General features: G+C 52.8%; 1 protein-coding gene across 2 annotated transcripts in view; it reads right to left on the bottom strand.

Annotated features, from left to right (window-relative positions):
• CCDC88C (coiled-coil domain containing 88C) overlaps nt 1-13,684 on the bottom strand; it is a 145,781-nt gene that overhangs the window by 22,984 nt on the left and 109,113 nt on the right. For both annotated transcript variants that reach the window (XM_040256634.1, XM_040256635.1), the window contains exons 17-23: nt 12,119-12,260; nt 11,528-11,716; nt 9,805-9,966; nt 8,413-8,690; nt 4,852-4,995; nt 2,530-2,716; nt 340-485 (exon numbers count right to left, since the gene is read on the bottom strand). In XM_040256634.1, coding sequence (XP_040112568.1) covers nt 340-485; nt 2,530-2,716; nt 4,852-4,995; nt 8,413-8,690; nt 9,805-9,966; nt 11,528-11,716; nt 12,119-12,260 — 1,248 coding nt within the window. The remainder of the gene's footprint in view (nt 1-339; nt 486-2,529; nt 2,717-4,851; nt 4,996-8,412; nt 8,691-9,804; nt 9,967-11,527; nt 11,717-12,118; nt 12,261-13,684) is intronic.

The following is a 13,684-nucleotide window of genomic DNA, read 5'->3' as shown; positions in this document are numbered from 1 at the left end:
GAAAGAGTCCTGCGATGGGATCTGTGCTCAGCCTTCGATGTGAATTCTTTCCCTGAGCTACTTCTTGGTGGCACGCTTGTATTTTTAGAAGTGCATTTAACTCCAAAAGCAGAGTAAGAAGCTTCTGGCAGTGGGCAGTGCCTTTAAAAAGCTAATGAAAGCCAACTGCCACTACCTGCAGAAACCCAGAACCACTTCAGGGCAAGAGAGAGGAGGACAGCTGGTAAGCTGGCCTGCCCTTGCCCTCAGGACACTGACAGGCCCTGGGGCTGTTCTGGCCCAGCACAGGGAAGCCAGGATCCCGGTGTCGACAGGCGCCCCATCACCCGGGTCCCTTACATGTATTGCTTCTGTTCTTCGTGGTACTGCTCCTTGTTCTCCAGGTTCTGTTCTAGAAGCATCTGGTTTTGCTGGCTCAACAGCTGGATTTGGCTCAAGAGGTGATGGTTTTCTTCTTCCAAGTTCCCCTTGAGTCGGGACAGCAGCTGAAATACAGATCAACAGTGTCTTAAAAACGGTGTGACCCCATGAGTCTGCTGCTGGGAGTCCAGCTTCTGAAAGAAGGAAAATGCCACGTGCACCAAGACGTCCATTTCGGGCCTCCCCAGTGGTTCAGTGGTAAAGAGTCCGCCTGCCAATGCAGATCCCTGGTCCGGGAGGATCCCACATGCCATGGAAAAACTGAGCCTGTGGGTCGCAACTACTCAGAGCACGGGAGCTACAACTACTGAGCCAGTACGCCCTAGGGCCCGGGCTCTGCAGCAAAAGAAACCACCAGAGTGAGAAGCCCGAGCACCGTAGGTGGGGAGCGGCCCCTGCTCACTGCAACCAGAGAGAAGCTGGAGCACCAGGGAAGACCCAGCACAGCCAAAAGGAAAACAAGCAGACACCCATCTCAGTATTATCCAACTCCTGATAATTTGAAAGGACCCAAAGGGCCACTGCCCAATCTGGCAGCTGTGGGCAACACGTGGCTGCTGAGCACTTAAAACATAGCCAGAAAAACAAAAACAACACAGCCAGTCCTCGTCAAGACGAGCAGGGCGAATATAGCAGGTCCTAAAGACTTAACTAAAAACCGGCTGTGAAATATCTCATTAATGAGATCTTTTTGCAGTTACATGTGGAAATGATAATATTTTAGGTATATGTGTGAACAAAATATATCACTTAGGATTAATCCCACCTGCTTCCTTTCACTTTTTAAATGTGGCTAACTTGACGATTTTAAATTACCTCTGGTAGCCACATCATTATTTCTAGGAGACAACTCCATTCTAGCTGAGGGTCAGCACACTTCTCTTGTAAAGAGCCAGGCAGCAAATATTTCAGGCTTTCCAGGCCAGATGGTAGTCTTTGTTGCAACCACTCAACTCTGCTGTTGCAACAGGCGAGACAAGACCTATATGCATAGGTGTGCCTTTGCACTTGCCACAAAAAAAAAATTTTTTTTTTCACTTTCTCAGCCATTATAAAATGCAAAAATCATTCTGAGTTCACAGCCATATAGAAACAGGTTTAGGGGCTGGACTTGAGTTTTGGGCTGAGGACGGCCAGCTCTTGCTCCAGAGTATGTCTATGATGGTTGGTGTACAGCAAGATGACTAGCTTTTTGGCTTCAGACAGCCTGGGTGGCAGCAGGCCCTGGCCTGAAGTCCCCACGGAGACCCTGAAGCACAGCCCGTGGTGGCAGGGCTCCCCGGGAAAGTGTCTGCCTGTGTTGTGGCCCCCACCTCCTCCACAGGCCCCAGTCCCAGCCCGGAGTGTCTTTGGGAGTCTTAGCACCCTGGCCTCTGCTTCCTCAGCTGCGACGCCCCGCGGGGCTACCGCAAGCTCAAAGGAGAAGACCCGCCGGAGTGTTTCTCAACAAAGGGCAAGAGGAGCTGTGTCCGGGGTCCTGGCTGTCTTGGCCATCCTGGGGCTGCGGTGGGACCCGGCCACGCCTCCCTGCCCTGTCTACTCTGTCTTACTGTCCCGGGCCCTGCAAACAACTCCATCTGAGAGAGGTCTGCTGCTGAACACAGTACTTTCCACACGAGTGCACCAGAAGGCAGGGCTCTGCTCCTTTGGGAACTGGGGGAATGCATGTGTAAGCTCCAACCTGACCACCCCGGGATCAGGAGTCAGGCAGACAAACCCCAGCACAGGAAAAAAGACAAGAAAAACCTGTGACATTTCTCTAGAAGAGTGCAGCTACTACATGAAAAGAAATGGAAGAGCAGCATGGAGACAGCCAAGAGGGCAGGAGGAACACAGCACGCGGCTGTATCGCTGCACCTGCTCTGACCCTTTGCAAAAGGCAAAGATCAGATGCAATGGTGCTGCTGCATGCATCCTGACCAGTCGAGGAGTCCGTTCCCCACCCAGACAGCTCTGGCCTCCTCTTCAGCCTCTGGACCACCTTTACACACGTCCTCAGAGCATACGCGCCAAGGAGGACCCATCTCGACCCCGCTGAGCCGGAAGGCTGTCACCCCAGGGGACTGGCTCTGATGTCCCGGGGCCCCGCTGCCCAGCCCCAGGCCTCACCTCACAGTGGTTGTCCAGCTTGGTCAGCGAGATGTCCATGTTCTGGTGCTGCTCCTTCAGCTTATCGAACCGGGCCTGCCAGCGGTTCAGCTCCAGCTGTGAGCTGTTCAGTGAGGTCTTCAGCTCCTTGGTGTGGGTGTGCAGTTCCTCATACTCCCCCTTCAGCTGGTGGTGCAGCAAATTGACCCTGGGGGTGGGGGGGTGCGCAGAGAACCACAGGGTTCAGGGCCAAAGAGCACTCCCAGGCCTTGTCCCAGCCGTGCAACCTTAGACCAAACCACAACCTCTCTGGGCCTCAAAACAAGGGAGTTGAACAAAACCAGTGGTTTTCAAGCTGGGTTCTCTGGGGTCCTGTGAAGGTACCCCTGGTACCCCCACCCTGCGCCGGGGCAGACAGCACAGGCAGGCTCAGGCACCCACTCCGACAGAGCATCACTGTTACGATCTCTTCTGTATTAAGGTTCTGGCATATGTGCCTCCTTGGAAAAAAGGGTTCTGCTGTTCAAAGATTTTTTTAAACACTGAACCACAAGATGCTCTAAAACTCTTTGTCTCTGCTCAGCTCTTCTTCCCAGTTCCAAGCTCCTTTTCTAATTTCAACTCTCGAGATAAATAAAGTATGAGATGCTGGGGTATTATGTAAATCTGCTAAAATTATCATCATCATCATAACTATTATCTAACTGGGCTTTCTCAGGGGAGGATGTATAACAGAAAGCTCAAAGTACCAGGGGCTCATGGACTTGATTTTGACACCGATGAGTCGTTTGGCTCACTGATTAAATGAATTAGGGGGTTGACATTTAAAATTGGGAAAGTTTCACATCAACATTCAAATGTCCAACTTCTCTTAGGACAACAAGCACAAACAAAGGGATAATCTGGCAGCCCCAGGCCTGCCTCCCAGCTGACTACCTTGGGACCAAGTGGCTTCTCCATTTCGCTGTCTGGTCTACAGCTGGCACTCATCACCCATGTGCCTGACCTGCCTGGCACCTCAGCCTGCAGTCCTCTACCCATGAACACAAGGACGTGGGGAGGAAGCGGCATCATGTGGCCCTGCCAGAGACAAGACCTGATTCAAATCCTGTCTCTGCCATTGACTACAAGCATCGGCCCCGGACGAGGCATTTAATCTCAGTCTGTTCCCTCACCTATATTTTTAAAAATGGATGATGATAATTCTATGATGGTTAAGAACCTGCCTGCTATGCAGGAGACCTGGGTTCAATCCCTGGGTCAGGAAGGTCCCCTGGAGGAGGGCATGGCAACCCACTCCAGCATTCCTGCCTGGAGAATCCCATGGACAGAGGAGCCTGGCGGGCTACAGTCCATAGAGTCGCAAAGAGTTGAACACGACTGAGCAACTAACATACACGGTGATTCTGTAGATTCCTGTTACTCTTGGTGGTAACAGTCTAAGGTCCCTGAGACACTAAACCAGCTCTTAAGGAGAAACGTGGGGGTGTTTCCATGAATGTGGTCACGTGCTTGTGTCAGCTGGTCAAGACACATCTCGTTCAGTGTGGCTTCCGCTTGTGATGTGCTCACAGCCACCAGCAGTGTACTCATGCCTGAAGGAAGCTTATCTACCACACCTGCACTCTCTGTAGTGGACATCACAGCCCCACACTTGGGAACGTGAGAAGGCATCCCACCTGGGGGCCATTCATGTTATTGCCTGGGGGAGTTTTGCAGAAACTAATGCCTGTGGCTGGTGATTTGTTATGTAAGTGAATACCGAAACATCTCTGATCAATAATGTTCAGGTAATGAAAGACGTTAAAAGTTGTTGAAAGTTGTTGAATGGCAAAACTGTCACCAAAAAGTACAAAACCACGAAAACCATGATTCTAAACAGGTCACGAAAAGGATGCTCATTTGCAGCATGGGCTGCTGGGACTGAATACCCTGGGCATCCTTAGCTGGATATGTGTGTGTCAGGCACCTCGAATGTCCCAGCACCCTGGGCATGTCCTCGAAAGCGCCATGAGCACTGACTGGGGGCTTACAGATGAACGTGAGCAAGGAGGTGAGTTCATAAACAGGGAACCCATGAGATGAGGAATGTGCCTGTGGCTGACATAATCGTCACCTCGGGGTGGGAGGTGAGGACCGCCAGCTTACTGGATGTGCTGTCCCAGGTACCACACTGGTCCTTCCATCCCAGCACCATTCCCGGTGACCTCATTACCAACCAGCTGTTAGCATGATGAGCTGTAAAACACATGATGGCCAGGAACACCCTTGACCTCAGGGGGCGCTGAGTGGGTGAGATGTCGCTGCCCATGGGCAGGTGGGCCCTGGGGCCCCAGTGTTTACCTGTCTAGCTCCTCCTGCAGCCTCTGGTTCTCGCTCGCGGCCATGGCGCTTGTCCTCTGCTCCTGCTGCAGAGCCTCCCTCTCGGCCCTCAAAACCTTCTCCAGCTCATCCAGCTCCTCCTTGTGCTTCAGCATGTCGCTGTGCCTGCGGGAGGGGACACCTTGCTGGCAGCCCGTTCCCCAGCCATCTGTCCCCACAGGTAACACACACCCCGGAAGACCTTGGAGCCTCCTCTGCGCGGAGTGAGGCTTAGATGGCAGGCAATCTAAGGGTGGCGGCTGACAAGCGGCTGAGAAGCGTCCAAGCCAGCAGCCAGGGAGGGAGTGCCCGGGTGAGGCGGTTTGGGGGTCTCTTCCAGCCCTAGACCTAGGAGGTCCCTTCCTCCCACCCAACACACCTCCACAGTCCCCTCGGTCCCCGTCACCACAGCCTTCCTCCCTTGGGTCACCTGGAACTCCAGAACTATGTCCTCTGAACCCTACGCCCTTCTCTTAGGGATTATAAATAAGCTACCAGGTGGCTCACTAAGAAAGTGGTAGTCGCTCAGTCGTGTCCGACTCTCTGTGACTCCATGGACTGTAGCCTGCCAAGTTCTTCTGTCCGTGGGATTCTCCATGCAAGGATACTGGAATGGGCAGCCATTCCCTTCTCCAGGGGATCTTCCCGACCCTGGGATCAAACCCCAATCTCCCGTACTGCAGACGGATTCTTACTGTCTGAGCCACCTATTCAGCTAGGCTCACTAAACACAAATAGATTTAAAAGAAATCACAAAATAAACAGCTGGAGTCCAGTACAGGTAACAGTTAATAAAGCAGCGAATCCCTGGGGACAGGGGGTGGAGTGGGGAGCCCTTCTCACTCTTGTCTAGCTTTGCCCTGGGTTCGGGGGAGCAGAGGCTTCCCGGGGTAAGGGCAGCATCCAGGCAGCCACCAGAGGCCAGTTGTTCTCACACTCACACACCAGACACTCCCCTGACCCAGACTTCACCCTCTCCCTCCACGTGCCTCCTTGTACTTCCTCCTCTGTCTCTGCATAGGGCACATTGCACAGCTGTCTCTGGAGCTCAGCAGAGCACAAGGACAGAGTTCCTGATAAGCCCCGGTTGCTCCTTCTACCTGCTGGAACCTTCTGAGCTCACAAAGACTCAAGAGTCCCCACGTCCAGGCTTTTCCAGTCTTCATCTCCAGACTCCCCACCCCCACCCCATCAGCAGTAAGTGGACCATGTGACTGGAGCCCAGACTTGTGCCTGTGCGGGAACCAAGCTCGAAATCTGCTTGGGCCGCTGTTTAGAGGCAGACATTTATGTGGCCTTTAGCTGCAAGGCAGAGGGTCCCTGATGCGGTGCTGGGCATGCAGCTCTGCCTGGCTTTCTGGGGTGATCTTTCTCAGGCAGGTTAATGATTCTGGGAAAAGTCATCCCAAGTCTGACAAATCAGGGCCATGGGCTGACCATTAGGATCCCCGGCCCCCACTTCCCTGCTGTAGCGTCTTGGGACAGCGCACTGATCCAGCATCTCTCTGACCGTCAGTCACCACCCCACTGCAGGACAGGGCCCCGGGCAAGTCTGGCTCATCACCAAGTCCCCAGTGGAAGGAGGCACCATGTTCAATAAATACGTGTTAGGAGAATGAACGAAGTGTCCGATTTTAGTGTCAAAGGAAATGAATGTAGAGCCTTTGTCCCTGTGCGCCAGGTACCCAGACTCCTGAACCTGGAGCCCTGCCACAGACAGACCCAGGGGCCTCCAGCCTGTCCAACCAGCACTGGGTAACACAGTGGCTCTGTGCTGCATTGAGCCAAGGGCTACAGGAAAAGCAACGATGCACTCCTGTCCAAATTCCACCTGCAAAAGCCTTCCCCTGCTGAACACACATGAAAAATACCATAAGATATTATAACACATAACAGGAGAGGTGAGTGCTGGGCATTGTGCTAGCTTCAGAGTTGAGTGAACACTTCTCACACCATGTTGTTAGTAAGTAGGGTGCCTCCCCTACCAGTCTAGACACAGCACCAAGCACACTGCAGGTGTGTACAAAGGATCACATGTATACGGAAGGGTGCAGAGGAGGCTGAAGATGCTCAGTTTGGCTGGAAGGAGCCATCTTACAGGAGCAGACATCTCAGCAGGCCCTCAAGGATGGCAATCTGGGTGGATCAAGCGAGTGGAGGACTCCAGACAGAGGCCAAAAGGAAGCGCCAGGCGAGTGGATGAATGAACGCCATCACCCCGGCCCATGGCACCGTCAGGCGCCCTCATGCAGCTTTGCTGGCTCAACACCCTCCCTTTGGTCTGTGATGAAATGCCCCTGTACTGCAGCTTCACTGAGCGTCGTAAGGCTGAGTCGAGGGAAGCACTGTCAGCAGGACCATCTCACAAGCGGATGACGAGGACAACTGCTTCCGCTCACCCCCCCGCCCACCCTCGCCAAGTCTTACAGGGACTCTCCCTCCTGCGTTAGAGCCACGTGCATATCACACCTGTCCCCAGGTGTGATGGGTCCGACCACCCCTGCCCAGGAGCCTGGGACAGTCACTCATCTGCCGGGGCAGGTGCTCAGGCGATACTGGCTGACTGAATGAATGTACACAAAACCCAGAACCCACGAGCTGTCAACAGTGCCAAGTGAAGACTTGTGCATTTCAATGTATGTAAATTCTATCTTAAAGTGTAGAGGGCTAGAGCGTGGAAAGTAAAGATGAAACAAAGATGGCAAAATAGCGCTCACTGCTGAAGCCAGTCATGGGTCTACAGAGGCTTCACTCTACCATTCTGTTTAATTTCTATATACTTAAAATGAAAAGTTGTTTTCAAACTATGGTGCTGGAGGAGACTCTTTAGAGTCTCTTTGACAGCAAGGAGAAAGGACATCAACCCTGAATATTCATTGGAAGGACTCATGCTGAAGCTCCAATACTTTGGCCACCTGATGCGAAGAGCTGACTCATTGGAAAAGACTTGCTGGGAAAGATTGAGAGAAGGAAGAGAAGGGGGGCAACAGAGGATGAGATGGTTGGATGGCATCCCTGACTTAATGAACATGAGTTTGAGCAAGCTCCGGGAGATGGTGAAGGACAGGGAAGCCTGGCATGCTGCAGTCCATGGGGTCACAAAGAGTCGGACAGGACTGAGCGACCCAACAACAAAAGGTTAAAAAGAAAATGTAGCTCAGAAAAGAAAGGCCAAAAAAGAACTGAGAAGGTGGGGTGAAGGGCATCAGCGTACATGAGCTGCTCTGGGGAACTTCCTCCTTATTCTTGGTTTGGAGAGAGAGAGGGAAAAAGAGACTCCTCAGGGGAGCAGGGACCCCACACCAACAAGCAGTTTCCCTCAGCCAGGACTGGCCGCGACACCCCTTCTTCCCTGGGGATCCTCTGGCCATTCGCTCTCCAGCTGCTCTCACTCCGAACCGCTGAGGGAGACTTTGATTTACTTCCCTTTGGGGAAAGTTTCAGTGCCCCAGATGGTGTGAAGCCGCAGGCCAGGAGGAGACTCGAGGGGCACGGAGGGACACAAAGCCGGGGGGCCTGGCCCGGCGGCCCACCAGCACGCACCTCTCGGCGAGCCCCTTGTGCTCCAGCTCCAGGCTGCGGTGCAGAGTCTTCAGGCAGCTGTGCTGGTGGATGAGGGCCTCGTACTCGGCGGACTGCCGCTCGTGGAGCGCCCCCAGGTGCTCATGGTCCTGCAGCAGCGCCTGGTAGGCGGCCGTCAGCTGCTCCTGCTGCTTCCGCAGGCCCTCGTTCTCGCTCTCCTTGGCCGTCTGCTGGCTCTGCAGCAGTGCGTACTGGGCGCTGAGTGAGGCGCTCTGGGAGGTCAGGGTGGAGTTCTCCACCTGCCGAGAGGGAGACAGGAGTGGAGGCTGACACGGAGGGAGCGGGGACCCCCCGGGGGCAGGCAAAGACCCAGCTGGGACCGAGGACAGTTCTATCTGGGCTTGAGGGATGGCTGGGGGAGGCCAGACGGTGTCACAGACTGTCACGTGGTCCTGAAGCCTCTCCACAGATGTGACTTTCGGTGGCAAATGAGGCCCTATCTACGAATAAACTCCTTGGATACCATCTTTCAATACTCTTAAAAGCCTAGTTTTAAAACAGCATCACTGAGGATACAGAATACCTGAACAACCTACCTTAACTTAATTGATAGCTTCAGAACACCCACCCAACATCCAAAATTATGAGGAACTGCAGAGAAGGAAACACTTCTTAACTCATTCTGAGGTCAGAATTAATTACCTTAACATCAAGATGAGACAAAGATATGACAACCACAACCAAAAACCCCAACAAAACAAAACTACAAACCAATACCCTATTTCCTTATTTTACTAGAACAAATTCCAACATCTTTGCCAGTATCTTGCTTATCATCCCTGACCCATAAGTTACATACTTTCAAACCCCTTTCTCAGAAACTGCAATGAATAATTCTTAATTTTTTTCACAATCTATTAACTGTACATAAATATCCACATCTTAAAATGCACGGTCCAGAACAGTCATTTGGCTAGATGCTCTCAATAGATACTTCATTTCACTCATGGAGATGAAAAATTCACATTTGCTTCAGAAAGACTCTACCAGGTCCTACGATGAAGAAATGTGCTTGACTTGGTTGAACTCAACTTATCTGATTCCAGAACCTCTTTTCCCAAGAAATTCCTAAGAACATCTCAAGAAATAGATTTTGGGAAACAGACAAGACTGCAAGTAAAAGCAGGGAAATGAACTTTTTTTTTAGCCTGGGCAGCCATGTGTTCAATCACTGAAAACTACTTTCAAAGATCCTGAGACTAGGAACCATGGTGTACAATGCATCTGCTAAAAAAAAAAAGCCCCAAACTCTCCCTCTGCTTCGTCTTGCTGACTGGGAGTCGTGCGCGCGCTGGGCTGGTCTCTAGAGACAAGGAGCATCCTCCCCGCGGGGCCCGCCTGCCCGGCCCTCACCTGCAGCTTGGCCGTCTGCGTCTGCAGTGTGGCGTTGTGCTCCTGCAGGAAGCTGCTCTGCTTCTGCAGCGTCAGGATCTGGCTGCTGAAGGCCGTGTTCTGAGCCTCCAAGTGCTGCAGCTGTTCCTTGAGCAGCTGCTTCTCAGCCTGCAGGGCCGCATTCTGGGGGAGGGAAAGGCATGGGACTCATCAGACGCCAGGTCCTACCTGCTTCCCTTGTGGCTCAGCTGGTAAAGAATCCGCCTGCAATGAGGGACACCTGGGTTTGATCCCTGGCTTGGGAAGATCCCCTGGAGAAGGGAAAGGCTACCCACGCCAGCATTGTGGCCTGGAGAATTCCATGGACTGTATATAGTCTATGGGACACGCCTGAGCGACTTTCACTTCACTTCTTCTGTACCTGCTAACTGGCAGCGGGGACCCGAGTTGTTGGGAATGAGAACCCTCAAGAGTTGATGCTATGGGGGCCAAAGCCAGAACCCATTAAGTAAGAGAAGTAACACTTTCCCTCTTAGAAAGACAATAGAATCAGAAAAAAAAAAATTTTGTCCATGTTTTCATGATAGGAATGAATACACATGACGGGGATCCTGCAAGGAACCCGAGCACGTGAGTGTGAGGCAAGGGTGAGCGGGAGTTACAGCTGCTCTCTGTAAAGCTTTCTGTCTTTAATGCTTCTCTCTGTTTTCTGTCGCTCACCCTGAGAATGCATGTCTGTGAGCTTGCCCAGGACAGGAGTCAGGGCCTGTGGCCACAGCCTCATCCCACTCAGGGGTGACAGCAGGTAGGTTAAGGCGGTTCATACTCTGCAAGGCGAATAAAGGCCAAGCAAAATACGCCACCGACTGGACTAGGACGTGTGGGTGGTGGTCGTGGCCTGTCCCTTACCAGTATAGGGCTTAGGGTCGAGTTTCTTACACTCTATCTCACCTTTTTCATCTATCAAATGAAAACCATCACTATCTACTTCATAAGGCCATTGGGGGACATCAAAGGACGTCAAGTGTCTAGACATGCATGGACAAGCTTGTTCTGTAAAGGGCCAGAGAGCAAATATCTGGGGGTCTGCTGGCCGTGTGGTCTCTACCTCTACACTAACCCCCACCATCCCCACGGGAAGGCAGCTCCACACAACGTGGAAGCAGAGGGTGTGTCTGTGGGCCAATAACATCTTATTCATGAAAACAGGTGGGGGACCGTGGTGGACGGGCGGTCGACACTCTGCAGAGCACTGAGACACAGAACCCCATGGAAATGGTGGGGGTGTAGATGCTCCAAGCCCAGGGATGTGCTGGGAGACAGAGAGCACGTCTTCAGGGAAGACGTGCACACACCCTTTCAGTTAGAAAGTCCGAAGGGGGACCTCCCTGGTGGTCCAGTGGTTAAGAATCCGCCTTCCCAGGTAGGGGACACAGGTTCGATCCGTGGTCTGCGAACGAAGATCCCACGTGCTGCAGGGCAACTAAGCCATGTACCACCGCCACTGAGCCCGTGTGCAACGACTAACATCTGACATAGCCAGAAATAAACGAACAATTTAAAATAAATACAATGCTCACTTAAAAAAAAAGAAAAAAAGGCTGAAGGGATCTCAAGTGGAAAGGAGCTCACAGGACCTGCCAGGAAATACAAGAAGTGGCTGATGAGACCTGCGTCAAACTCAACAGCTCCTGCTGCCTGTCCCACCTACGCGACGGGTCACGGACGGCCTCTCCCCACTCACATTGCGCTCCAGTTCGATGGCCCGGTCCTTCACACGCAGCAGCTCCATCGTGGCCTCCTTGTGGCTGGGCGCCCAGGGCTCCTTCCCCGGGTGACCCTCGACCGACGTCCCCATGGGGTGTTTGAAAGAGTTCTGCGCCTGCGTCCCCCCTTCCTGGCTCTGCTTGAGGATCTCACACTCCTTCTTCAGCTGTGGGAACAGGAGAGCAGACTTTGGGCAGGAAGGGGCCCAGCTGGGGGACCCCCGCCCCAAACCATCCCCTCGCCCAGCACTGGAGCGGATCCGCCAGGCACCTGCCTTTGCTTTTGCGGGGAGCACACACAACCTCCATCCTGCGTGTTACCCATTCCCTGTAGAGGGGACTGAAGGGCAGCGCCAGGACCCAGCCCCAACTTCAGCTACATGACTGTGGCCAGTCTCCTCCCTCCCCTTAGCCTTGGGTGTCCTCTCCACAAACACCTGCCCCAGGACACGGGCATCCAGGCCGCCCCTCTGCCACCCAGGTGGAGGGCCTGGGAAAAGTGAGGCGGGAATCTCACAGCCACGACCCCTGGCCTGTCTCTGGGCGGGTGGGGGGGACGCTGCTCTTACCACTTGGATCTCGTTCTGCAGCTGGTGATTCAGGCTGGCTTTCTCTTCTACCTGCGCTTCTAAGAAAGCAATCTTTTCTTCTTTCATGGCGAGTGTTGTTTTTAAAGCCGATTCATTTATGCTCTCCAAAATCTTGTATTTCCTGAAAAAAAAAAACATGGTAGTATTTATCTGTCTCTTCCTCCCACAAGCTCCTGGTCTCCCAGCCGCCCACAAGGCCCTCCTGCATTAATCTGGTTTCTTCATCTCGTTGAAGGACATTGCCCAGAAGGACCACAGGAGCCAAACATCGTCACCCAGAGCCCTTCCCTGGACTCCTGGTGTAGACACATTTGGGACACTCGTAAATGAAATGTCACGGCTATAGTGTTCCAGGCGCCATCTTAGAGAAGTACTATTATGGCCATTTTACAGATGGGGAAACTGAGTCTCAGAAAGGTTAACGAATCCATCACAGTGCTAGGTAAGTGGTAAATCTCTGTGGACTTGTAACCACACCAAAAGGACATCATGTTGGTTACAAGTCCAACAAAAGTCCAAGATGCTGGATTTCTTGGAAAAGCGAGATCATTTAGGAATGCACTGCAGGCAAAGTAGCAACAGTTCAACTTTAAAAATCAAAGTGCTGGGCCCAGTGGTTAAGAATCCTCCTGCCAATGCAAGGGATACCAGTTCGATCCTTGGTTTGGGAAGATCTTCCACGCCGCGGGGGCAACTAAGCCCGTGGGCCACAACTACTGCAGCCTGCCTGCCCTAGAGCCCGTGCTCCACGAGAGAAGCCACCAGTGAGAAGCCCGCGCACGGCAGCTAGAGAGCAGCCCCTGTTCACTGCAGCTAGAGAAACCCCAGTGAAGGCCCAGCATGGAGGAGCGGGGGCAGAGAGCGAAAGAAAGAAGAGGAGGAGGAGGGGAGAGAAGGAGAGAGAAAGAAAGAAAAGGAGGAGAGGAGAGAAGGAGAGAGAAAGAAAGAAAAGAAGGAGGAGGGGAGAGGAGAGAGAAAGAAAGAATTGCAGGCTGGTTTAAAAAAAAAATCAAAGGGCTGGGGGAAGGAGAAGGGAACAAATGGGTGGAACACAGAGGATCCTTAGGGCAGTGAAAACACTCTGTAAGACCCCAGAGGGGTGGATTACATGTCGTTATATGTTTGTCAAGACCCAGAGAATGTGCAACACCAAGAGTGACACTGATGTCACCTGTGAACTCTGGGTGATGACCTGTCAGTTAACGCATGTACCATTCTGGTGGGGGGTGGGGTGTTGATGGTCGGGAAGGGTATGCATGTCAGGAGGCAGGGGTCTACAGGAAATCTCTGTACCTGCCCCTCAGTTTTGTTGTGAATTTAAAACTGGCCTGAAAGAGCCTAACTAGAAAAAAAAATCAGGAAGCCTTTTTATTGGACAAAAGATATCCCCTTCCACTCCCTGCTTGGAATCTCCAGGAAGGAGGCCTGGGATAGAAAGCCCCACGTGACAAGAGGCCCTTGGGTGTGGAGAGAAAATGCAGCACTGAGGGGGTGGGGTGTGGAGCCTGCGGGGCGTGGGGCGCACGGACTCCTGCAGCCACCCGG

The sequence above is a fragment of the Oryx dammah genome, unplaced genomic scaffold (genome assembly GCF_014754425.2).
Source record: "Oryx dammah isolate SB20612 unplaced genomic scaffold, SCBI_Odam_1.1 HiC_scaffold_16, whole genome shotgun sequence".
Taxonomy (NCBI): domain Eukaryota; kingdom Metazoa; phylum Chordata; class Mammalia; order Artiodactyla; family Bovidae; genus Oryx; species Oryx dammah.
The sequence above is the reverse complement of the archived record's forward strand: the minus strand, read 5'-3'. Positions and strand labels throughout refer to the sequence as shown.